Source organism: Ziziphus jujuba, chromosome 4, assembly GCF_031755915.1.
Source record: "Ziziphus jujuba cultivar Dongzao chromosome 4, ASM3175591v1".
NCBI classification, from domain to species: Eukaryota; Viridiplantae; Streptophyta; class Magnoliopsida; order Rosales; family Rhamnaceae; genus Ziziphus; species Ziziphus jujuba.
Window position 1 is genome coordinate 28,819,613 of NC_083382.1, and position 26,617 is coordinate 28,846,229.

The following is a 26,617-nucleotide window of genomic DNA, read 5'->3' on the forward strand; positions in this document are numbered from 1 at the left end:
CTTTAACTATTTTCAATGTTTATTTGTAGATCAAAAATAAAAAAATAACCAAAGAGAAAAAAATGAAATTGAGAGAAAAGGCATCGCTTTTAATTGTAAATGCATGGCCTGTTCCCTTAAATAAATAAAAAATAATATTTTTCTACTTGCAACTTTTAAAAGCGAATAATCTATACTTCAAAAGCAAATTAATAACTATTAAAAAATGAAAAAAAAAAAGTATCTGGCGACTTTTTTTGGTTTTTATGCGTCGACTGTTCTATCAAATTAAGGAACAAAAAATAAAACTTAGAACAGGATTTTAAAGTAAATAAACTGTATTTAGAAAACAAAATAATTAAACTACCACTTTGGTAATTTTGTTTCACATATATAAGAAATATTTTCAATATTTATTTTTAGATGAAGAATAAAAAACTAATTAAAAAACAAAAAAAAAATAATGACATTGATGGAACAAGCGACGCTTTAAGATGTAAATGTGTCACCTGTTCTCTTAATTTTAAAAAGAAAAAGAGAATCTTAAAAAGGGTTTTAAAATTTTACGCGCTTGTTCTGAAAATTTTTGGCGCGTTTTAAAATTTTTATGCGCGCCTTTGAATCCCTTTTCTTTTCTAAATCTACATCAAGTACACTACCTAATAGATGTTATATTTGGAAGCAATCTAAGTGAGACATGAAGTGTGGGATATTTTGGGTTTCATTTTTCATTTGCCTACGTTGTCGTCGGGAAGCTGGGTTTCTCTGTTTCGCCCTCGTGGTTAGCTGGGTTTCTTGTTTCTTCGTCTCCATCGTTTAGGTGAGTTTCTTTTTTCTTTGTGGTTGGTGGTGACATGTGGTGGGTTGGTTTTTTTTTTTTTTTTTTCCCTTCATCTTAACCATAGGTTAGGTTCGTTAGGTTTTCTTAATCTTGCTTTTGTAGATATTTTGTTTGTGATATTACTTGACATTGTTTTGTTAAGTTCAACACGTATTTTATGTTGAAGATCTTCGAGATGGTCTGTTATTTCAACTCCACCACAACATCGTACTTTTGTTGAAGAAGAATTGGTTGAAGAAGATGTTCTTGACGATACTACGATGACTCACAATCCATTTGTCATACAGGTGCCAAGTATCGATGAAAATGATAATGAGGATGAATGTGAGAGTGGCTATGTTCATAGTATGCCTCATCAAATTTTAAGAACAATGGTAATATTCTTTAAATTTTCATTTACTAAATTACTTTTTAATAATTAATATTAAATTATTTATTTTGCATAAATGTTAATAGTTTTTTTTTTAAAATTTTTTTATATGCAGTATGAAGGTATAATATCGTCAACAAGAGGATGTTAACTTCCATCTCAATGACTATGCATTCATGGAAGTTTACTTAATATTGCTTTTGCTTTTGCATATACAATAGTTTACCAAATTGTAAAAATATTTCATGAGATAATATTTTAATTTGTTTGATAATTATTTTGTTATGAAAAATGTTTATTTTAAATTTTTGTATTCTAATTATTTTGGATGAAGCTAGTTTTAATTTTTTTTTGTATTTTAATTATTTTAATTTTTTTGTATTTAAAATATTTTAATCAATTTTAAAAAAATTATAACAAGCAAATTTTAAAAAAAAAAAAAAAGAAGGGCAACGCATTAGGAGAAGAAACGCGTCGCCTAAAATATACTTTTAGTGACACATTACCAATTAGCGACGTATAAGTTTACATAAACCAGCGACGAAATGAAATAAGTCGCTAAAAATTCTAACAATTAGCGATGCATAAATATATAGTCCCTGTTTCATCAATATTAGCGACACATTAATTTACATAAAACCATGATGAAGTCTAGACGTGTCACTAAAAATTCTAAAAATTAGCGACGTATATATTTAGAGTCGCTGATTCCTCTATGTTTAGCGTTGTAAGTATCTCTATATTTGGCGATCTTTTTTTGTACTATGTCGCTGTTTTGTCCACATTAAGCAACATTACTACTGCATCGCCTTTGGTATAATGTTTTTAGCGACACAACATTAGATGAAGTTGTGAAATGCATCTCTTTTTATTTTATTTAACTCATTAAATTGCATCGCTAATCAGTGCGATTCTTGTAGTGTTGATTAATATGAAATAAATTGTAAATTTAAGATATAATATGATTTAAATTTGAAAATCCAATATAAAATCAAATCAAAATACAGAATATTAAAATGCAATTATATTTAATTATTATTGGATGAATCATTTGATTAGTATAGGATGTGGGCAATTTGTTTATTCCTTATGAACTTGAATTGAGATATATATATATATATATATCGAGTCATATGTAACTCTTTTATATATATGTATATATATAATTAATTAAGAATATACTTTCAAATTTAATACTTGATTTAATGTTTAATTGGATAAAAAATCTATCCTCTTTGCAAATTTTAATAATATATGTATGTATATATATATATAGTTGTTCTTCCATCGAGGAGAATTTTATAATTAGCTCTTAGCCATGTGTTGTAATTAATTAATTAAGAAAAGATGACACGTGCAGGATATTTTGGTCGTTTCAACTTTCAATTTTAATAATGAGGGACATACGGCAACAGCAGTATAAGACATACTAGGAGATGCATCAATATCTCTGTATGCTTGTTCGTCACCTTTTATTGAATACTACTAACTATTTGGAGTTTATGGTTTTTGAAACATAAGAAATTATAAAAATAAAAAAATTATTTAAAAAAATCTAAATAAAATACATATAAAATAATAAACAATTGTAAAAGGATTTTATTATAGTAAAATAATATAATAATTTTTTTATAAAATAAAAATACCACAATTGACAATACTTTTTTATAAAAAAATTTACACCATTTTTGATAAAGAAAAAATATAAATATTTAAGAAAAACTACTTTTTGAAATTCTCTCTTTAATATTCTCCTTCTTTCTCTTTGTTTCCATGTTTTTAAAGTGAAAGAAGTGAAGCATATATACGGTGGAGAAAGGGCGGTAAGATAAGAAATTTTTTTTTTTTTTGGTTCCTAGCACCTACATATGCCGGTTGTGAGCTGTTATTACAGCTGGACATGTGCTGTTAACAGCATTTCCGCTGGCCACTAATTTCCACTGCCCACTGCCAAAAGCTTAATCTAAAAGCAATCTGTTGCACTGCCTTTGACAATTGTGCAAATGGGTTAATGAAAAAATGGTTTTACCGCTACACTTTTTAGCTTTTCATGTTTTCGCCTTTACAGCATGTCGTTTAGACATTCCAAAAACATTCATATATAGATAAAAAAAACATTCATATATATATATATATATAATATATATATATATATATATATACGTGATGGTTTAATAGTCGCACATTCAAAAACATTCAATTACATGGAATCTTTATGGAAAAAGGCGTTGAAATATTATGCACAATTATTACATGGTGGGCATGTATGTTTACTATGGCAAATTTGCATGTTCTTGTATATAGAGTCCTTTTACAGTCAGAACCGTCCAGATGCAAACTCGTGTGGACCAAATAAAAGTTGACGCTATACAAAAAAAAAAATATCGATTTTTTTAAAAACGTCGGCTTTGCTTAGGTTTTACGTTAGCTTTGCTCCTGATCAGCACGTAACTCCATCCGAACAGTCCTGACCATAGAGTCTTTGATTTGTGTGTGTGTGTGTGTGTATACATAGAAGTAAGAATAGAAACCACCAAAAAGAAAGAAGAAAGAAAGGAGAGATCTTGATCAATAGATCTAGGCAGGTAGATAGCTAAGGAATAGATGGTAGGGATGCACAGAGGGCATGTATTAGCCATTCCATTTCCAAGACAAGGCCACATAAACCCTCTGCGTCAATTCTGCAAGCACTTATCATCAAAGGGCCTGAAAACCACCCTTGCCACCACCATATTCATCTCCAAAATGTAACATCCCGTCCCAAAGTACAATGGAAATTTTCCAACTTTGACCGAGGTTGACCATTGATCGTTGACCGAAGGGGTCAAAAGTTGACTTTTTGACTCGGATGGAATTCTAGGTTGATTGAGGTACCGTTACTAAGTACACATTGGCACGAGTTCGTAGACTAGTAGCACGTCAAAAACAGAGCTACGGTTTGAAAGTTATGGACAAAACAAGTTAAGATTCAAACTGTCCAAAAGGTGCCGAGAGTTGACTTTTTATGATTGTAGAATTTTGCTTTGACTTTTGTATGGTTGTAAAGTGCTCGTCGATACGAGTTCATAGACTAGCGGCACGCTTAAATCGGACATCTGGTTAAGAAGTTATGGACATGTAAAGTTTTCTGAATACCGTAATATTTTAATATATCTGGCTTAAGTGAACAGCAATGCCATGTGTCCATATCTGAGAGGTGCATGTGGGTGAACAGTATCACCCATGGTGGCTTTTATCTGGCAAAACGACGGGGGAGGAAAGAGAAAGAGAGAAAGGAGAGAGAGAGGGAGAGAGAAAATCGCCGGCCCCCGGAGTTATGAAATTTTCCTGCTGATTCTTGCCACACACACCGGCCAGACAGGAGCGCCTCTCCATTCCCAGCCAAACCCCAAAATTTCACGGCCAACCGACCGGCGACGCACCCGAATCGGGGCTTTTTCCGGCGGCGGTGCCGATTCCTTCAAGCGCCGAGATCTCCACATTCCGGCCTCCATTCTTGTCACCATCGGGACCGTTGAGACCCTCTCCCTTTGATCTAAAAAACCGCAAAAATCTCAGCCATCAGCCACCGCACGCGCCGTCGGCAGTGACAGGTGCCGTGACTGCGACGGCTCGCCGGAGAAATCCCTATTTCGGCGAGTACCCAGTCCCATCTCCGGTTCCTCTCCACTAATTTCGACCCCTTGATTCCAAATCCGGTGTCCTTTTCCTCCAGTTCGCGATGGTTTGGGAGAATCGAGGCTCTAAAGGCCGAGAGCTTTCCGACGAGATTGCGGCCACCACCGGTCCGATCTCCGGGAAGTAAGACCAGATTTGTAATCCTCGTCACTCAAGCTTCGATTCGGTATATTATTCGTCAATTTTGGTTAACGTTTGCGTTAGTCCCCCCAGGTACCGGGTATTATTTATCCGAATAAAATATTAATTTATTTGAGTTGTGTAATATTGTTGTTTTAGGAGCACGGATGCGTCGTGGAATTGATCCCATGGAGGATCTTGCTTTAATTGAGTGCTTCAGGTGAGTGACTCACCTTGAAAACTATTTTGGGGTAATTAATTATATTTATGTTGTGTTAATTTGATATCTGGAATTATGCTCATGTGGTGGAATTTAATTATAATTGTGGAAAAATTTTATTTTATATATATATATATATATACCCATCGGTGCTAAACGGAAATTTTGGGTTATTAAGAAATTCCCGATTTTATTACTGTGATTTAATTGTATTTATTATGCATGAGCCAGGTATTTTCATTAATTAATTGTATCTGGATTTTTATATTATTTTTTGGGCATGATTGGTTTAAATATTTTAAGGAAAATATTTGTTTAAATTGGTGGTTTCAAATTTTATAATTATGCCCTTGGAATATTATTTGATGGACCTCGTGATACGAGAAAAATTATTTGTATATTGTTATCGATGGTTTTGTACCGGAAATGTTAAAGGAAAATGTGGGATGGTGAATTTGAAAAATGGTATAATTCCCACGGTGATTTTTGGAAAATCGGTACGGTAATAAAAAATTTAATAATTGGTTTGACATGCACTCATGCAGTATTGGTGTTCTGGCTGTATATGTGGATTAGTGCGCAAGTTATTATGTCTCCAGTGAGTTGCCATTGGACCGAGGGCAGGCAAGTCTTATATATTGCGCATCAGCCGCCCCTCTCCATGGCCGGGATGACGGTTTCAGCAGCGGCACTGTCGGGAAGCGGAAGCGCCGTATACAAGTTTCTCTCTTTAACCTCCCCGCCAGTCGGTGCTCAGGACGCTGGGTATCGGAAGGTATCACTGGTATATGGTGTGGTGCGTCAAGTATAAATTTCAGATAGAAATTTTAAACCTTAAAGTGTTCTAAAATTATTTATTATATTTTATTACATTTTATTTATATTTGGATTATTTAATCATTATTTATTAAATTAACGATTCCTTGATTTTGGGGGTACGAACAATCGGATTTTGTGAAAATGTTTTAAAAGGGGAACATTTCCAACGGAGTGAATAGTGAGGGTTTTGAGAGGAAATATTATTTTTCAATTACTTATTATTTATTTATTCTTAATTAATCAAACATACTGTGATTATCGTTACTATTATATTTGTGCAGTAGATAGGGTCACTCATTGAGATGATTAGCATCTCACGTCTTTAAATTCCGTTCCCCTAGGTCCAGGTTGGGAGACGTTGATCATCCGGGGCGAGCCCGACATCTCAGTTCATTGCCGAAAGTTCAAGGAGCATTTTCTTCCCTTTTTCCTCTCCGTCTTGTATTATTTCTTTATCTGTCATCGTATTAATTTCATATTTATTTGTATAATGCTCCGTATACTGTATTGGACATTTAGTTATTAATTATGCACTGATTTATTGTTATTCATTTGGAATGCTGTAAATTTGTGGAATCAAATTGTAGTAGTGTGGGAAGAATAAGGGGATGTGTATAGAAGTGTGTTTTCAGTGCAGGAAATTTGTGATAAGTCCAACCCTTAGGGGAGCTTCTGCCGGATTTTCCATTGGAGGGTCTGGTAGGGTTTCCCTAGGATCAGAGCTTGTCTAGGGTTCCGGTGAGGAATTTTGGATGGGTCTTGACAGTTGGTATCAGAGCTCTAGGTTCTAGTATTCCTAAGGGACTGTGCATTGTTGTGCGTCCCATCCGCATCTAATCTCTTGTTTTACCCATCTTAAAGCGTTCTTTCCCTTTGTCTCGAAGCAAATTCGTTGTCCGAGTTTGAATAACTCTAATCTTCGAGGGTGTCAATTAGAACCATCTTTCCTAACAGGGAATTCCTATGGCCTAGTCGATGGTCGAGGATTGCCTTTTCCTTTCGAAGGCCAAGTAATGGGGGCAGATCCAATCTTTGAATCTTTTTGGGATCTGAAGCGACCCTCGATATGGATTGAGTAGTTATGCATCTTATGTTTATGGACTGCTAGCATAAAGGAGTAAAGTTAAAGTGATTCAGCTTACCTGAAGTGGTGCTTCGTGGAGGAGTTAGGAGGCCTTTGCTGTGGTTAATTTCTGTCCTCATCTCCAAGGAGCTATCAGAGAATGGTTGTTAAGGGTCTATGGCCCAGGTGGTTGATGCCAAAGAAGATGGTAAGTGTTGGAACCGCTAATAGTGGGAAGCAATTCGAAAGCATTTTCCCAGCAAGTTATCTGGATTACGACCGTAAAAAAGATATCGAATCATTATTGATTTGGCTTTGGACGTCGATCTATTTCAGTACCGCCATGCCGTGCGACTCTATTAAAGTTAAAGGACTTAAAGGCTTAGCTACAAGATTTGGTGAATAAAGGTTCCACAATGTCAAGCTTATCATCGTGAATGGCATTTGTTTCATTCATGGAGAAGAAGGATGATTGCCTAAGGGTGTGTATCGGCTATCAACGATTTAGCAAGGTCACCACCCATAATCGATACTTGTTGTCGAGTATGGATGTGTGTCGATCAACCTCAAGGTGTCAAGATATTTTTTCCGATTGATTATTAAAAATTAAATACTTTTCAAAGTGATATTTGAAATTAAAGGTATTTTATTCAAATATTTTTTGTTTATGTCCGTACATGTATTTGTATATTATATTGTTTGATATTATACTGCATATACTGCACCATACGGAGGCGGCAAACCAATGTGGTCCATGTAGAGCTAGCCCCATAATCATGTTGCCTACGAGTCCAGGGAATCGGACGGCCAATATAGGTAACCATCCTGATTTGTATTGGTAGCAGAGTGCCGGCAACAGCTAGAATCATGGATCACGTAGCATGTTAGAATGTATCGTACGTACCTCCATTACGAGCGTGCATATTTCATTTTATGCTATGGATTTTAAGATATGATTTTATGCATTTATTCATGTTTTTATTATTGTTCCAATGTGGAGTTTTAACAATTGCCTATGCAAGTTAAGGTATTTTAAACTAATTAAAATAATTTTTGTATTATTATTATTTCATTGATTTAATAAGTAAATTTTATAAACTATATTTTGATTTTTGAAGAAGTTTGGAAATTTAAGTTGGGTTGATAAATTGTATATATTTTATGTTGGTGGTATATTTGAAAAATATATTTTATTATTTGTTTTATGTTATGGTTTTTCCAAGAGCGACTTAAGGTTTAAGTATCGCCAATTGAGAATCCAAAGTAGGATATCGTTGAGTTCAAAAAGGAGATCCTAAAGGAAGCACGTGATTCAATGTATGCGATACACCCCAAGGGTACAAAGATGTATTGTAACACCCCGTCCCGAACCATGTCGGAATTTTTGCACGTTGACCAAGGTTGACTGTTGACCGTTGACCGAAGGGGTCAAAAGTTGACTTTTTGATCCGGTTGGAATTCTAGGTTGACTGAGGTACCGTTACGAAGTACACGTTGGCACGAGTTCGTAGACTGGTAGTACGTCGAAATCGGAGCTACGGTTTGAAAGTTTTGAGCAAAACAAGTTGAGGTCCAAACTGTCCAAAGGGTGTCGGAGTTGACTTTTTATTCATGTAAGGTTAAGCATTGACTCATGCATGGTTGTGAAGTGCTCGTCGATACGAGTCCGTAGACTAGCGGCACGTCCGATTTGGACATGTGGTTTGAAAGTTATGGACCTGTAAAGTTTTTCAAATACTGTATTATTTTAATATTATTTTTACACGCGTAACGATGTGCCACGTGTGACTCAATGAAGGTGGCCATGTGTCACCATGGTGAAATGCCACATGTCAACCATGTGTAAAATCAAATTATTTTTATTATTATTTTAAATAATAATATTTTTATTTATTATTTAATTATTTGTATTATTTTATTTTATTTCTTCTTCTTTTTCTTTTCTTTTTCTTTCCCCACGTGGGAAAACACCAATTCTTTCTTTTTCTTTTTCTTTTTCTTTTTTTTCTTTTTTCCTTTCTTCTTCCCCGAGCACCAAAACACACACACACATGCACAGTTTTTTTCTCTCCTGCCCGTTCCTCTTTCTCTCCCGTGTTTTCTTTTTTCCGGCCACCTATACAGTACACGCGCCGGCCAGTGACGTGCGGAAGGAGGAGGCGAGCTCGGCCGCCAATTTTCACGGCCAGCCGCCGCCGGACGCGCGCCGATCGGGCCGGAGAAGCCGCCGACCGCCGGAATTTCTCTCTCCTCTTTTCTTGTGTTTTCCGGCCAGCCCAATCCCAATTAAGCCTCCTCTCCCCCTATTTTGGGTCCTCTGAATCCAAAAATGGCCTCCAATCTCAAAAATTCGAAGCGGTTTGAAAGATCTCTCAAGATCAAAACCGGCCGAAGCTTCCCGACCAAATTCCGGCCACCTCCGGCGGAATTGGGGTCGATGGAGACCGGATTTGTGATCCTCGTCCCACGAGCTTCGATTCGGTATATCATTCGACCATTTTGGTTAAAGTTTGCATTTGACCCCCCGGGTACCGGGTATTATTTATCCGAATAAAATATTAATTTATTTGACTGTCTGTGAATTTTGTTCTAGGAGCACCGGTGAGTCGTGAAATTGATCTCGTAATGGATCATGGGTTAATTGCATGCTCCAGGTGAGTGACCCACCGTTAAAAATATTTTTGGGGTAATTAATTGTATTTATGTGGTATTAATTTGATATTTGTAATTTGTGCTTATGTGGTGTACTTTAAATATAATCGGAAAAAAATATTATTTTATATATATTTACCCATTTGTAATAAATGGAAATTTTGGGGTCATTAGAAAATTCCCGATTATTATTTTATGGTGATTAAATAGTATTTATTACACGTGAGCAAGTATTTTCAGTAATTAATTGTGTCTGGATTTTATATCATTTTTGGGCAATTAATTATATTTAATTGGTATTTAAATTTATGCTCATGTGGTGTGATTTAATTATGGTTTTATTGTGGTTTAATTTATTTAGTATGCATGAGCATAGTACGTTTCGGTATTATTTGTACGTGGTTTTCAGTATTGATTTTTCGGGCATAATTGGGTTAAATATTTTACGAAAATAATTGTTTTAATTTTATAAATTATGCCCGTGGTATTTTTATGGTTGCATCTCGTATTTCGAGGAAAATTATGGTTTGTTGATTATCGCTGCTTCGTACCGGGTTGTTGAATAAAAATATGTGGGATGGTGTTTTTGTGAAAATTTGGTATACTTCCCACGGTAATTTTAGAAAACGGTACGGTTGGTTATTATTGTTTATTTTTAGACGCACTCATACAGTATTGGTGTTCTGGTGTATGGTGTATGGACACGTGGTTTAGCACGCGGTTATTATGTGGTTTAGCGTGCGGTTTTTACTTCACCCGTGAGTTGCCATTGGACCGTGGGCAGGCAAGGTTATTGTTGTGCACAGCCGCCCCCCTCCTTGGCCGGGTGATGGTTGTAGCAGCGGTACTGTCGGGACGCCGAAGTGGCCGTTGCAAGTTTCTCTCTTTAACCCCCCGCCAGTCGGTGCTCAGGACGCTGAGTATCGGAGGGCATCACCGGTATATGGTGTGGTGTGTCGGTGTAAATTGCAATTAAAGTTTAAAACCCCAAAGGTGTTCAAAAGAATTATTTATTATAATTTATTACAGAATATTTATATTTAGGGTATTTATTTATTTATTTATTTGTTTATTTGTTGTTTATTAATTTGTTTGGTTCCTTGGTTTTTGGGAAGTACGTACAAGGGTTTTGTGAAAATGTTTTAAAAGGGGAACTTTTCCAACTGAGAGAATTGTAAGGGTTTTGAGAGAAATTATTATTTTCCAATTAATTATTATCTATCTACTGTATTACTATGGTATTATATTGTATAGTAGATAGGGTCACTCACTGAGATGATTAGCATCTCACACTCTTAAATTCCGTTCCCCTAGGTCCAGGTTGGAGACGTTGATTGTCTGGGGCGAGCCCAACGTCTCAGTTCGTTGCCGAAGCTTCAAGAAGTTTTCTTCCCTTTTTCCTCTCGACCTTGTATTGTTTCTTTATCTGTCATTTTATAAATTCCACATTTGTTGTACAATGCTCTGTATACTGTATTGGACGTGTAGTTATTCTTTATGCACTGGGTTGCTGCTGTTGTTTTCTTTTGAAGTGCTGCAATTTGTGGAACCAATTTGTAGTTTGCGGGAGGAATAAGGGGATGTTTTTTTTTAAGTGTGTTTTCAGTGCAGGTAATTTGTGGTAAGTAAATCCCTTAGGGGAGGATCAGGGCTGTCTAGGGTTCCGGGGAAGGAATTCTGGACGGGCCTTGACATGTATGGAATGCTCACTAGGTGACATTATGGTTTGGCACGATAAAGGAAGTTGCAGGATTCGAATAAAGGTGCTTTAGTCACCGACAAGTAAAAGTGGGGAATAGAAACGTTTGAGGTAGTTTCAATCCTTGCCCATTTCCGTGTCCGGTGGGGAGATGTAAACATGGATTTCGTGCTTAAACTATCATTCACAAAGAGAAGGTACGATAGCGTTTAGAGAATAAAACAAGATCCAGATAGCGATTAAAGTTCTACTTGGTTGTTGATGAGGTTAATGAGATGAGGATGATTCCTTAGGCATGGTTAGATGTTTAAGCATGGTTATTTTCATTCTAGAAGCTAAGATCTTGATATCTTATTTCCTTGGAGATTTAAGGTTCATATTGGTGGTGCTTTATCGATTCAAGGTGGTTGATATTGTTGGTGATAATTTACAATGATAAGGAGTATGATTTTTGGGACGTAGTTAGAATTTAAGAAGTGTGGAATACTTTTATGGGTTAAGGATCTAGTGATCTATTCATAGTATTGGTGGTGATGCTAGAATTAAGATTTAAATTCCTTATTGCTTGAGGTGTGGATTCATGGAATTTATTTGAAATTGGGAAAACTTAAGGTTTTCAAGAATGGTATTTGGATGTTGAAAAATTTTATTCATGACCTTGATGAATTTAGTTAAAAGAAAGATTGATGTTTGTCGAGGTTAAGACTATTGGTTAATCAATGAGGAGCAAGGGTTTTATAATGGTAAGTACTAGGAGGGTAATCGAAGACAAGAGAATTAATCTCAACCTTAACTTGGTGATACTAGTATTTGAGGAAATTAGACTTAAGTTCTAATCTTACCTTTTGAATTGCTGATCAAGTTACGAGAGTTGGTTGTTGATTTAAGGATGCATGCTTCAGAAGCACTTTATGGTTAGAGTTCGACTATGACCAAGACTTGTAGATCGTGTTCTCGTGGTCTAGTTTGAATATCCTTAATTAGTGGGCATGAGAAGGAAAGTTGCACAAGAGGAAAGTTAAAATTCACTATTAGGCGTGATGGTAGTGTAGTGATAGTGGATGAGGTCTCTATTATACTTGCTAAGTTAAGCTGCTCAGGTTCGGAAGAAGAGCTATACAGTTGTGTGTATACAGATCTTAGGAGGTGAAGGATACGTATTGGTTAACAAAACTATTTCTTAAGTTAAAGTCTAATGGTGAATCCACATAGTCAAGGAAAGTGACGTGAGAGTCGTGTAAACCGCGACTGATATTTTTATATGTTTCAGCGACGTAAGAAATTTCGAGGATGAAATTTTTGTAAGGGGGGAAGATTGTAACATCCCGCCCCAAAGTACAACGGAATCAAATATGCACATTTAGTTATTAATTATGCACTGATTTATTGTTATTCATTTGGAATGCTGTAAATTTATGGAATCAAATTGTAGTAATGTGGGAGGAATAAGGGGATGTGTATAGAAGTGTGTTTTCAGTGCAGGAAATTTGTGGTAAGTCCAACCCTTAGGGGGGGTTCTGCCGGATTTTCCATTGGAAGGTCCGGTAGGGTTTCCCTGGGATCAGGGCTTATCTAGGGTTCCGGTGAGGAATTTTGGACGGGTCCTGATACCATTATCATGGCCCAGTACCACCCACATCAAGATATTGTCCTCTTTGGCCCAGGGTTCATTCCCTCTCTCTCCTCTGGCCTCAAAGTTTTGTCCAAACGAGTCTTGAAGGGAAAGGTATCCACAGCCTTATAAAGGCCGCTTCGTGCCCCTCTCCAACCGATGTGGGATGTTACAATCCTCCCCCTTTGGGGCCCAGCATCCTCGCTGGCACACCGATCCGGGTCTGGCTCTGATACCACTGTCACGGCCCAGTACCACCCGCATCAAGATATTGTCCTCTTTGGCCCAGGGTTCACTCCCTCTCTCCCCCCTGGCCTCAAGGTTTTGTCAAAACGCGTCTTGAAAGGAGAGGTATCCACAGCCTTATAAAGACCGCTTCGTGCCCCTCTCCAACCGATGTGGGATGTTACACAAAACCTTTAAACCAAACCCATCAATTGCCACCTCCGTTCAACTGGACACCATCTCGGATGGCTTCGACGATGGCAGCTTTGCTCATGCTGAAGGCGTGGCTGACTATTTAACAAAACTAGAAGCTGCTAGCTCCAATGGCTTGGCTGAGCTAATCTTAAAGTACAAGGAGTCAGCAGATGATGACCCCATCGATTGCATAGTGTGCGACTCCTTCTTGCCTTGGGCTTTGGATGTGGCCAAAGAGTTTGGAACAGCCTCAGCTGCCTTCTTCACCCAAGCTTGTGCCGTCGATTACATCTATCACTGTGTTCACCATGGCCTCCTCAACCTCCCAATCCCTACTAATTCCATCCCACTCTCTATTCCGGGCCTACGCTTTCTTGACATTCCGGACATGCCCTCCTTAATATGCGTGGAGGGCTCTTATCCCGCTTACTTTGAGATGGTGTTATCCCAGTTTTCTAACGCACACAAAGCCGATTTCTTACTTTGCAATACCGTCTTAGCTTTTGAGGAAGAGGTAATTAATTAATTAATTACACGCATATATTACTAGTTTGCTTCATTCATTCATTATTAATTAATATTATCTTATAATTAAGAGGTCACAACGTCGAATAATCTTCGTAAAAAGTATTGTATATGTCCCTCCATATAAATTTAGGCAATTGTCGAAATAATTGGTACGTTATATATATATATATATATAATGAGAAATAACTAATTAATATATATATATATATATATATATGTATATGTATGTATAATATAAATGACAATGAATTAATTAACAGGTGGTAGAATGTATGTCAAAAGTATTGTCCTCCACGCTGACAATTGGGCCGACCATTCCATATGCATACTTGAATAACAAGCATATGAGGGTCAAATTCAAAGATGATGACAAAGAGTACGGGTTTAATCTGTTCGAATCCAAAGCATCGGGTGTTTGCATGGAGTGGCTGGACAAAAAGCCGCCAGGCTCTGTTGTGTATGTGTCGTTTGGTAGCATGGCCAATCTGAGTGTGAAGCAAATAGAGGAACTTTCAATGGGACTGAAAGCTTCCACCATGTATTTCTTATGGGTGATAAGGCCTTTTGAACAGGAAAAGCTGCCTGATAAGTTTGCCGAAGATGATGATAAAGGATTATTGGTGAAATGGTGCCCCCAGTTGGAAGTCCTTGCCAATGAGGCCGTGAGGTGCTGCTTCACGCATTGCGGTTGGAATTCAGCGATGGAGGGATTGAGCTTGGGAGTTCCAATGGTAGCCATGCCACAATGGACTGACCAAACTACCAATGCCAAGCTTGTGGAGGGTGTTTGGAAGGTCGGGGTTAGAGTTCATGTGGATGAGAATGGGATTGTGGGGAGACATGAAATTAGTGGGTGCATTAGACAGGTGATGGAGGGGGAGAGAGCCAAAGAAATCAAATACAATGCCAATAAATGGAGACACATTGCTATTCAGGCAATTAGTGACAGCGGCTCTTCCGACAACAACATTGACCGATTTATATCCAAATTGAAATCGTCTCCTCCAAGCTCTACTAAGTAATCAACTAGCTTATTTGCGTAATTAGTATCAATTTTTTAAATTTATTATTATGTTAGTTTTTAAATAATATAATTTAAAGCTAATCATTTATAATTTCATTTTCATGAAATTAATGCTATATATGTCCGTATATAATGGACCATGTGTCGGTGTAATAAATTTGTTATATTTATATATATATATATATATGTATGTAAGGTTGAATTAATTTCATAATTTCCACAACCATAAGATTTGTTCACGTATGTAAGCAATGACGTTAGCTTGAATACGATGCAGTGAGTAGTGATGGAACGTATCCATGTACCAAAACCTCGATATTTCCAAGTCCCTTAAACCTCGTAGATGTTAGGTTTGATGCATGGGAGGAGGATTTATTCAGTAGGGCAGGGCTTCCCATATCAGCCATACACCCCTACTGCAAAGACATATGCCATCGATCATTATTTTTCTTTTTCTTTTTTATTTTCTTTTGTTAAGAACACTTCGTACTGTCGAACGTTGTGTGCCCTAGGAGCCTACCAGTCCTACCTCAAATTAAACACAAATACAACACCTTTTAATGTAGTCTCAATGAACCGCTAGCTGAGTTTATTGAGTTCAATTTTGCTGGTTCACTTCATCACGGCATGGGTTAATTGAGCTGAGACTGACTTTCAGGTTTGTAACTAGCTAGCTACTTAGAAATATATGGAACAGAATTGATCATATTTAACGGTACATTATCAATGGCTTATATATAAACTACCAAGTAGCTAGCTTTGGATCTCATTGTCTGTGAGATCATTGTATTTAATTTATGTTCAGCATGTAGATAGTACACGATCCCTCAGAATCTTCATGAATAATGTATTTTTTGAGATTTATGGATCATTATTTGTACGTATGTCACTAATTAACCATAGAGTTAAAGAAAAAAAAAATGTGGTTGCTAACCTTGTGATGATGATCAGCAAATTAAGCAAACTTCTTTGTTAAAGATTTAAGCAGTTGGAATATAAAAATGGTTTACTAATTATAAATATGGATAAAACAGAAAACAATATGTATAACTCATATAACAAACAAATTAGCAAGTATATATTGGCCATTTTTATGTTATTATTATTATTTTTAACAATTTGCTAGCCATGCATATGGTGATTGTAAGGCCACAGAGTAAATAAATATAGAAAGGAAATTAAATACTTTTCAGCCTAACTGATGGAAAACGCGAGGGATAGAAAAGAACCGCATTTATAACTAGTTTAACAATATAATTTTGGATAGTGGACCAAACAAACAAACAAACAAAAGAAAACAAAAAAAGAAAAAAACTTTTGATTGCGTGACAAAGGCAAGCTAACAACCAAGAGATGCGTGTCCAAAATAACCGTAATTCTTATACTCTATTTAATTGTTCTGCCTTTAGACAGTTGACCAAAAACAAAATTATCTTCTTTTTTTTTTTTTTTTTTTTTTTTCCTAGAGGAGCAGGTTGAGAAACACAACCAAAACACCCAAAGGCCCAAAAGCCTACAAAAGGGAGTTGACCAACAGGCCATTCTCCTGGGCTACAAAAGACGGAAAGATTCTTGGAAGGGAATCTTGGGCAATAATCCCAACAAAATTATTAGTGAAACACCATCTGCTCACGTAGTGAGCTAAAAAGTTCGCTTCTCGCGGGATCCAGCGGAAAGTGACGTTTTGGAATTCTTTTTTGAGGTGGAAAATGTCTGCTATAATCCAGTCCGACAGCCAATGAGTATGGCAGAGAGATTGATTCATACGGTTCTTTGTAATATTATCGTAATATATATCTATGTGTTAACATTGTATAGTAAAGTAGATATGTTTCTTTGTAATACATATCTTTATTCATACGGTTTGTATAAAGTAGATATGTTTCTTTGTAATGCATATCTTTATTCATACGGTTTGTATATCTTGTGTAACAGTAGGATGGTCTTTAGTTTTGGTATGTTTATCTTATTTAACTATCTTCTCTTCTTGTATTTATTGTTAAATAAATAAATAATTTATGGACTTAGCATAATCAATTACTTACTTACAGGGTTTATTTATGCTATTAATGGGATTGGCTTATTTTATTATTTTGTAGTAGGGTCCCTTGATCACACACTCTCTATAAGACTCCAGTTGGCCCATTGAACTGGAGGACCAACTTTCTTTATAAGCCCATTGACTTACTAATATTTTTCTATTATTATTATATTATTAAATTATTATTATTTTGGTATATGTTAAAATTAATGGATAATTCGGACTTGCAGAGACTATAAAAAGTCTAGGACAAGCAAACAGATGCCATACAGTATTTTTGAGATTAGGGTTTTCAGAGATCTGAGAGTGGTTTGAGAGTATGTCCATAGGCACTACTTTACGTTGTTTTTCTATTTTGCGGGATTAAAAATTTAATTTATCAATGGCTGCATTTGGAGATTAGTAATTTGATGCTTTAATGGAATTTATTATATATGTTTTAGATCCGTAAATTCTAACAATTTTTATCAGAGCATGGTTAATATGCATAATAAATTTTCCTTCTGATTTGTCTTGTTGTATTTTGATTATACTCGGATTGCTACTATATGTTTTATTCGGCAATTGATCTTTGATTGTGTAAATTGATTACATGATGATTATTTTTTAATTATTTTCCTCCTTATGAATCTGTGGTTCCAGAACTCAAATACATGATTTACGTTGCTTTACATTAATTTTTCTTTTCTTTCTTTTCCTGATTTGTATACATGTGTAAATGATAAGATTCAAGATTATGTAGTCTGTATATATATGCCCAATTGTTATTTGTAATTAAAAAAAAAAAAAAAAACCAAACTGTGATTGCGAAACTGGTGATCATCGGGTTTTAGATCAAATTTGTGCAAAATATGTAAACTTGGTTTTAGTTCGAATTAAGACCTGAGTATGGTGAAAAATTGTTTTTTGTTGTGTTTTGTATTGTTTAAAATCTCGAATTCGACCTGAAAAACCCTTAATATATATCTATATATATATTGAGAAATTGTGGCTAAATGTGATTCTTGTGTTGGGTGTTTATTTTTCTGCGTTTTTGAACCAAATTGATTTGGGGAAAAATTTTCCCAAGAAGAGATGAATCAAAAGGAACCATATTGTTAAAAAATTGCCTTCAATTTTTTGGAATTTCATGCGTGTTTATTTTTTGAGTTTTGGCCATATATATTCTTGATTTGGGTGTTTGTTTTAAGCCTTATTTTAGCCAAATTGATCCCTAAATATTGTTGCCCACACCGCAAGCATTCTATAGACACCACAATTGAAGAAACCAACTACCAAAAAAGCCAATTATCGGCGAGTTGAAGAAGCGGATCGCGTGACCCGTTATCCTATAAAATGGGTCGAGCAGCGACTCGATTGGATGGAGATGGTGATTCACACGAAAAGTCGTGTGGAATATTGTTTTGTGCTTTTGCTGATGTCAGCATGGTGACATTAGTATGATGATGCTAGTGTGATGATGTCAGCGACTAAAAAAAAAAAGAACTTTTCTTTTTGTTTGTTTTATTTTATTATAAGAAAAAAAAAAAAAATATATATATATATATATTGTTATTTATTTGTTTATTAGTTATTAGTTCATTTATTTATTTGTTTTATTATTCTATTCCAATTTTCTTGAATTAAATTAAATCTCTATGTTTGAAAATTTGGATTGTGTTAGCTTTCCTTAAAGAGGCTTTGTGCCTAGTTGGTATAGTAGTGTGGAATTTTAAGTACTCACCTGTCGTGGGACTTATTTTGTCTGCATTATATGTACCAATGTAATGTATGTTGGCATAGTGGAGGGGATATTTTATATTTGCTTATTTCATGAAATTGCCAAATGTTATTTTTCTCCCATTTATTAACCAGGGTCTATACAGATAACTAAGCTACCCTTTTAGTTGTTTTAGTTGCTTTGTATAATGTGTGGAATGGCAGTAGAAGTTGATTAAATGCCATGAATCGCAAGTTCTGAGTTACCCTATTGGTGATTTAGTTCAATACATTTGATTGTGGTTATTTAGTTGACTGTCCCTGGTTCGTGAAAGGATATCTTTAATGCTACAAAGACCCTAGCGATATTGATTTTATGCTTAGTTTTTAGGGGCTAGAAAATAGTTATTGTTTTATATATATTAAATGCTTTGTTATGTTTACTATTTTCACATTTAGTAGCACCTCGAATGTTTTGCCTATGACTGCCATGATGAAATTGGATGGGACAAATTATCAGAAGTGGAAGAAGACTTTAGTTATGAATATGACTTTTATGAAATTGGATTTGGTTTTGGAGATAGATCCACTAGAGATACCAACTAATGAGAGTAGTGCAGCAGTTAGAAAACTTTATAAAGATTGGAAGCATTCTAATAAGTACTGCATGATGATGATAGAGAATTACATGGATGAAGCTATATATACTAGTATTCCTAAGGTTGATACAGTAAAGGAACTTCTTGAGGAGATAAGAAAGAAATTTATCAAGTTTGATATGAATGAGAACCATTATTATTTGGACCGTTTGAATAATAGTAAGCATGATGACACTTATCAGATAGGAGAAAAGAAAGAGTACTTCAATGGAAGATGTGACTATTGCAATAAAGTTGGACACAAGAAGATAGACTGTTGGAATTTAAAGGGAAAGCAAGAGAAAAAAGATAATATTTTAATGATTGAGACCATTATTATTGATGTGTCTATGAATTTTTGGTGGTTAGATACTAGAACAACAATTCCTGTTACTAATTCATTGCAAGAGATGAGAAGTCAAAGGGGGCCAACCAATCTTGAACAGCATGTTTATATGGGTGATAGCTCAAAAGTGAAGGTGGATATTGTAGGAACAATCAAGTTGAAACTTGCTACTGGATATACTTTAAAGTTACAAGAAGTTTCCTATGTACCATCAATAAGAAGAAATTTATTATCTATTTATCTTTTGGATAGTCAAGGTTATAGTTTCTTGTTTGGATTTAACAAAGTTAAAGTGTATAAGGATGATAAAGTTGTTGGTTTTGGAACTTTATGTGGCAATTTATATAGACTTTATTTATTTAATAATAATCCCAATTATTCTGTTAATTCTATTGTTACCTCTATTATTGCTTCTAAATGTCCAAGAGTTAATAATAATTCCTCAATATTATGGCATAAGCATTTGGGATATATTTCTAGGTATAGAATGAAAAGATTAGTGAAGGATGGAATACTTCCTAATCTTGATTTTTTTGACTTGTCGACCTGTGTTGAATGTGTGAAAGGGAAGTTAACTTCTAAGGTTAGAAAGGATAAGATAGCTAAGTGTGGAGATGTTTTGGAATCAATCCATACTGATATATATGGACCTTTTACATTAACTACTTTGAGTGGTTATAGGTATTTTATTACCTTCATTGATGATTTTTCTTGTTATGGACATGTTGAGCTTATCCGTGAGTAGTCGGATTCTTTTGTTGCTTCTAAGGAGTTTAAGGTAAAGATGGAGTTTCAAAAGAATAAGAAAATAAAGCTATGAGGTCTGATAGAGGTGGTGAATTTTATGGAAGATATGATGAGATTGGATGGAACCCAGAGCCTTTTGCAATATATTTACGTGAGTGTGGCATTGATGCACAATATACAATGCATGGTACGCCTTAACAGAATGGCATAGTTGAGAGGAGAAATCGCACTTTGTTGAATATGGTGCAATCTATGTTGGCAAATTCTAGTTTGCCAGATTTTTATGGAAAGAAACTTTAAGGACGACAGCTTATATTTTGAATCAAGTTCCAAGTAAATCCGTTCCTAAGACTCTTTTTAAGTTGTGGTCAGGAAGAAAGCCTAATTTGCTTCATTTTCAAGTATGGGGTTGTAAAGCTGAAGTAATGTCAGGACCCGTCTAAAATTCCTCACCGGAACCCTAAACAAGCTCTGATCCCAGGGAAACCCTACCGAACCTTCCAATGGAAAATCCGGCAGAACCTCCCTTAAGGGTTGGACTTACCATAAATTTCCTGCATTGAAAACACACTTTTATATACATCCCCTTATTCCTCCCTCATTAATACAATTTAATTCCACAATTTGTAGCACTCCAAAATAATAATAGGAAATTAATGCAATATTTAATAAAATGTGTCCAATACAGTATACAAAGTATTATACAAATAAATATGAAATTAATACAATGTCAGATAAAGAAGCAATACAAGATGAAGAGAAAAAAAGGGAGGAAATGCTTCTTGGACTTTCGGCAATGAACTAAGACATCGGGCGCCCGGGACGATCAACGTTTCCCAATCCTTGTACCTAGGGGAACGGAATTTAGAAATATGAGATGCTAATCATCTCAGTGAGTGACCCTATCTATTGTACAATTATAATAGCAACGATAATTATAGCACATTTGATTAATTAAGAATAAATAAGTAAATAAATAATAATTAATTGAAAAATAATATTTTCTCTCAAAACCCTCACCATTCACTCCGTTTGAAAGGTTTCCCTTTTAAAATATTTTCGCAAAACCCAATCTTTTATGCTCCAAAACCAAGGAATAATTCATTTAATAAATAATTAAATAATCCAAATTTATAATGAAATAAATTGAAATAAAGTAACTTATAACAATTATTAAATAATTAATGCATGTCATAACAATTAATATTGAAATTTTAATAAAACTCACATTAAAACAATTCATGTAATAATTAAATAATTAAAATAAATCAATTTATTGAATAATTAAGCAAAGAAAAAATTAAATCAAATTAAAACCTCCATTTGAAATAAATAATAAAAACAACATTAAATATATTCTTAATTTAAATACAATTTCAAAATATTTATTTTGAAATCCATGTTCTGAAAACCACTTGATACACCTACTATATACCAGTGGGGCCAACGGTACCCAACATCCTAAGGTACTGCCAAACAGGATATTAAAGAGAGAAACCAGCATACGGTCGCGTGGCGTCTCACTGCGCCGCTGCTAACAGGTGTCCCAGCCATGGAGGGGTGGCTTACCCTTATCCAATGGCAACCACAGGACAACCCCATAATCACTTGTGCGCTACTCACACCCACCTGCGCACTCACCACATCCACCTGCGTGCTAATCATATCCATGCATAAAGAACACCAGTACGTGTATGGTGCATCTAAAAATCATAAAATCAATATATTTATTTTCCATCTCAAAATCTCATAATTATTACCGGGTTTATTTCATCCAATTAAACCCGTAAATTTTCCACAATTTCTTTATAAATCATCGTCATAATCCATCGCACAATTTCCATCAATTTCAAATTCATCAACTTTCAAATGCATCAATTTTCCAATCCACAATATTCAAATGCATAAGCATAATTTCATTAAAATCCCATAAAATTTCCCAAAATTCATAAATCCATATAAATGCATTTTTATTAATCAAAATAAACTCACAAATAAATTCCACAATAAATCAATTAATATTAAAATCACAATTCCTTTAAATATCAAATTTCCATAAAATCTAAATTTCCATAATTTGTCAAAAATCATATATGATTTAATGCACATATACATTTCAATTTATTCAAATCGTGCCATCACAATTTCAAATATAATATTGCTAAATATTTAACACATAAATATTAAATCCAAATATCTAATTATCACAAAATAAATATAACCCGAAATTAATTTGAAGGTGGGTTACTCACCTCGAGCACAAAATTAACCCAAGATCAATTCCACGATGCACACGTGCTCCTAGAACAACAATATTACACAACTCAAATAAATTAATATTTTATTCAGATAAATAATACCCGGTACCCGAGGGTTTAACACAAACGTTAACCAAAATTCATGAGTAATATACCGAAACGAAGCTTATGGAACAAGGATCGCGGATTGAGGCTTATCTCCCGGAGATCGGATTCGTGGTGGCCGGGATCTCGCCGGAAAGCTCTCGAAATTCAAGTCCTCGATTCTCACAATCCGTTAAGAATTGAGGAAAGTGGACACCGGATTTGGGTTAGGAAAGGATGGATGGTGCAACTAGAAACTCACCGAAAAGTCGATTTCCTGACGAGTCGCCGTGGTCACCGGAATCCGCCACAGCCGGCGGCGCATCCGGTGGCCACTGGCCGTGATTTTTGGTGGGAAGTTAGATCGGGGAATGGGTAACTCAACGGGACCAGCGGTGAGGCAAACGGAGGTCTGAATAGGGAGAAATCTGGGTTTGAAGTGATCGGCACTGCCGTCGAAAAAAGCCTTGATCCGAGCGCATCGGCGGTCGGTTGGCCGTGATTTTTGGCTGGCCGGCCGGTTTTCAGGTGGACTTCAAGCTAGGTGGTGCGTGTACTGTTCTGGTGGCCAGAAATGGGTGAACGGCGATTGGCCAGTTGGGTTTCTCTCTCTCGCTCTCTCTCTCTCTCCTCTTTCTCCTTCTCTCCAGTCAAAACGTTGGTGGGTGCCACTGTGCACTCATGGGTGGATCCATTTTTTTGACACGTGGCACCACTATTCACACCCATACAAATCCATGAATAGTAAATGCTGTCTCGGAAAAACTTCACAAGTTCATAACTTTCAAACAACATGTCCAAATCGGACGTGCTGCTAGTCTATAAACTCGTATCAACGAGTACTTCACAACCATGCATGAGTCAAAGCTCAACTTTGCATGAACAAAAAGTCAACTCCAGCACCCCTTGGACAGTTTGGACCTCAACTTGTTTTGCTCATAACTTTCAAACCGTAGCTCTGTTTTCTACGTGCTACTAGTCTATGAACTCGTGGTAATGTGTACCTTTTAATGATACCTTGGTCAATGTGAAATTCCATCAGGAGCAAAAAGTCAACATTTGACCCCTTCTCGGTCAACGACCGTCAAATACGGTCAACCTTGGTCAAATTTTGAGAAAATTCCGATGTACTTCAGGACGGGGTGTTACAAGTAAAGATTTATAATCCCCAAATTAAGAAATTGGATCCTAAAACTATAAATGGATATTTTGTTGGCTATTGTATAGGATCTAGGGGTTCAAGATTCTTTTGTCCATCTCACACCACCAGAATTGTGGAATCAGACAGGGCTGTTTATTTTGAAGATGATTTTGGGTTTGATGATAGTAGTGGTTCAAGGGAGCCTCAATTTAGAGAAGAAAATGTATTCATTCCTAGTGTTGTTGTTCCTGATAGAGATATCATTAATCCAGTAGTTGATGAACCAGTAGTTGGTCAGGATGAACCTATTATTGAAAAGCAAGATATTCCAGCTATTATAGATGTTAATGTGCCTTTAAGGAGGTCATAAAAGACTAGGAGGTCAACTATTCCTGATGACTATGAGGTTTACTTGCAGGAGCATAATTTTGACATAAGTGATGATTCAGATCCAATCACTTATGAGGAGACCATAAGCAGTTCGCACTTAAATTTTTAGTTGGATACAATGGAAGATGAACTGAAATCCATGGCATTAAATGATGTTTGGGATTTGGTTGAGTTACAAATAGGTAGCAAGCTTATAAGGTGGAAATGGGTCTTTAAGACTAAAATGGTCAGGTGGAGAGGTATAAGGCTAAACTTGTAGCCAAATGGTTTAGCGAGAAAGAAGGAATTGATTATACAGCGACATTTTCTCCTGTATCCACAAAGGATTCTTTTATACTCATTATGGCGATTATGGCACATTATGACCTGGAGTTGTTGGAGTTGCATCAGATGGATGTCAGAACTGTTTTTCTAAATGGTGATTTATTTGAGGATGTATATATGGTTCAACCAGTAGGCTTCCAACAAACAGGGAATAGTAATTTGGTTTGTAAGCTTAAGAAGTCTATTTATGGTCTTAAGTAGGCTTCGAGGCAATGGTATCTTAAGTTTGATGAGGTTGTCATCAAAAATAGCTTTAAGGAGAATGTTGTTGATAGATGGATATATATGAAGGTCAGTGGGAGCAGTTTTATATTTCTGGCGTTGTATATTGATGACATACATTTGGTTACTAATGACACAGACTTTCTTGGCTGAGACAAAGCAGATGTTGTGCAACCATTTTGATATGAAAGATCTTCGTGACACTTTTTTTATTTTGGGCATCAAGATTGTTCGAGATAAGACTAATTATGTGTTGCAATTGTCTCAGAAAGCCTACACTGATATAATCCTTAAGAGACTTGATATGCATAATTGTTCTCCTGGAAATGTACCGATCATAAAGGGTGAAAAGTTTTCTAAGGATCAATGTCCCAAGAATGATAAAGAGAGGATGGCGATGAGAAATGTTTGCTATTCTTCAGCAGTGGGTAGTTTGATATATGCTCAAGTTTGTACACGGCATGATATAGCTTTTGCTATGGGTGTGCTTGGTAGATTTATGAGCAATCCTGGTCCTATTCATTACTAAGCAGTTAAGAAGGTCTTTAGGTATCTTCAGGGTACTAAAGATCATATGTTGACATATCGACGTACCAACTCACTTGATGTAGTTGGTTATAGTGATGCAGATTATAAATGCTGTGTGGATGATAAAAAATTTACCACAGAGTATATGTTTATCATGGCAGGAGATACTGTGTGAAGTCCCACATCGGTTGGAAAGAAGAACGAAGCATGCCTTAAAAGAGGGTGTGGATACCTTTCCCTTACGAGGCTTTTTAAAACCTTAAGGGCTAGGTTATAAGAGGATTCCCCATGCCCAAAGAGGACAATATCGCATGCGGGTGGTCTGGACTGTTACAGATGGTGTCAGAGCCGGTACCCGGATCGGTGTGCTAGCGAGGATGCTGGGCCCCAAGAATGGAGGATTGTGAAGTCCCACATCGGTTGGAAAGGGAAACGAAGCATGCTTTAAAAGAGGGTGTGGATACCTTTGCCTTGCGAGGCCTTTTAAAACATTGAGGGCTGGGTTGTAAGAGGATTCCATAGGCCCAAAGAGGACAATATCGCATGCCGATGGTCTGGGTTGTTACATGCTGTGTCTTGACGGAGTGCCAAACAATCTGTGACAGCATCCTCAACTACGGAGGCAGAGTATGTGGCGCATTATGAGGCTACTCATCATGCAGTTTGGCTTCGGAATTTTACTCGTGATTTGGGAGTGGTTGACTCCATTGAGAGGTCTATTATGATGTATTGTGATAATACTGCAGTAGTGTCTTTCTACAATAATTTAAAAGGTACCCCTGGTGCGAGGTACATTGATGTTAAGTATTTTGTGGTTAAGGAGAAAGTTGAAGAAAGCCTCATTACTGTTGTTCACACGCCTACTTATAACATGGTGGCAGATCTATTGACCAAGGGCTTACCGATAGGCATATTTGAGGAGCATGTGTCCTGTATGGGATTGTTAGGCAGTTGAGACTATTGTGGGTTAGTGGGAGTTTGTTATATTTTCTGCAGTAATATCCATGTTGAGTATTATTTATTTCTTTGAGTATTTTGATATATTGATGTATGTGGATCATTATTTATTTATGAGATGATTTGTTACACATATTATTACTCCTTATACTTACAGGCCTATTGAGACTTTTAGTCTAAGTGTATGTGTATGTTGATCCACATGTGTCATGGTGAGT

The 26,617-nt window shown here is 35.9% G+C and overlaps 1 protein-coding gene and 1 long non-coding RNA gene across 2 annotated transcripts in view; one reads left to right on the forward strand and one right to left on the reverse strand.

Moving 5' to 3' along the window:
- The window catches only part of LOC132803461 (uncharacterized), a 466,094-nt gene that overhangs the window by 133,247 nt on the left and 306,230 nt on the right, over positions 1-26,617 (reverse strand). The gene's annotated exons all lie outside the window — the stretch shown is intronic.
- Positions 13,457-15,038, forward strand: LOC107416425 (UDP-glycosyltransferase 74F2). Its single transcript, XM_048471699.2, has 2 exons — positions 13,457-13,987; positions 14,262-15,038. Exons 1-2 carry the CDS (start codon positions 13,457-13,459, stop codon positions 15,021-15,023), a joined length of 1,293 nt encoding a protein of 430 aa, XP_048327656.2. The 3' UTR covers positions 15,024-15,038.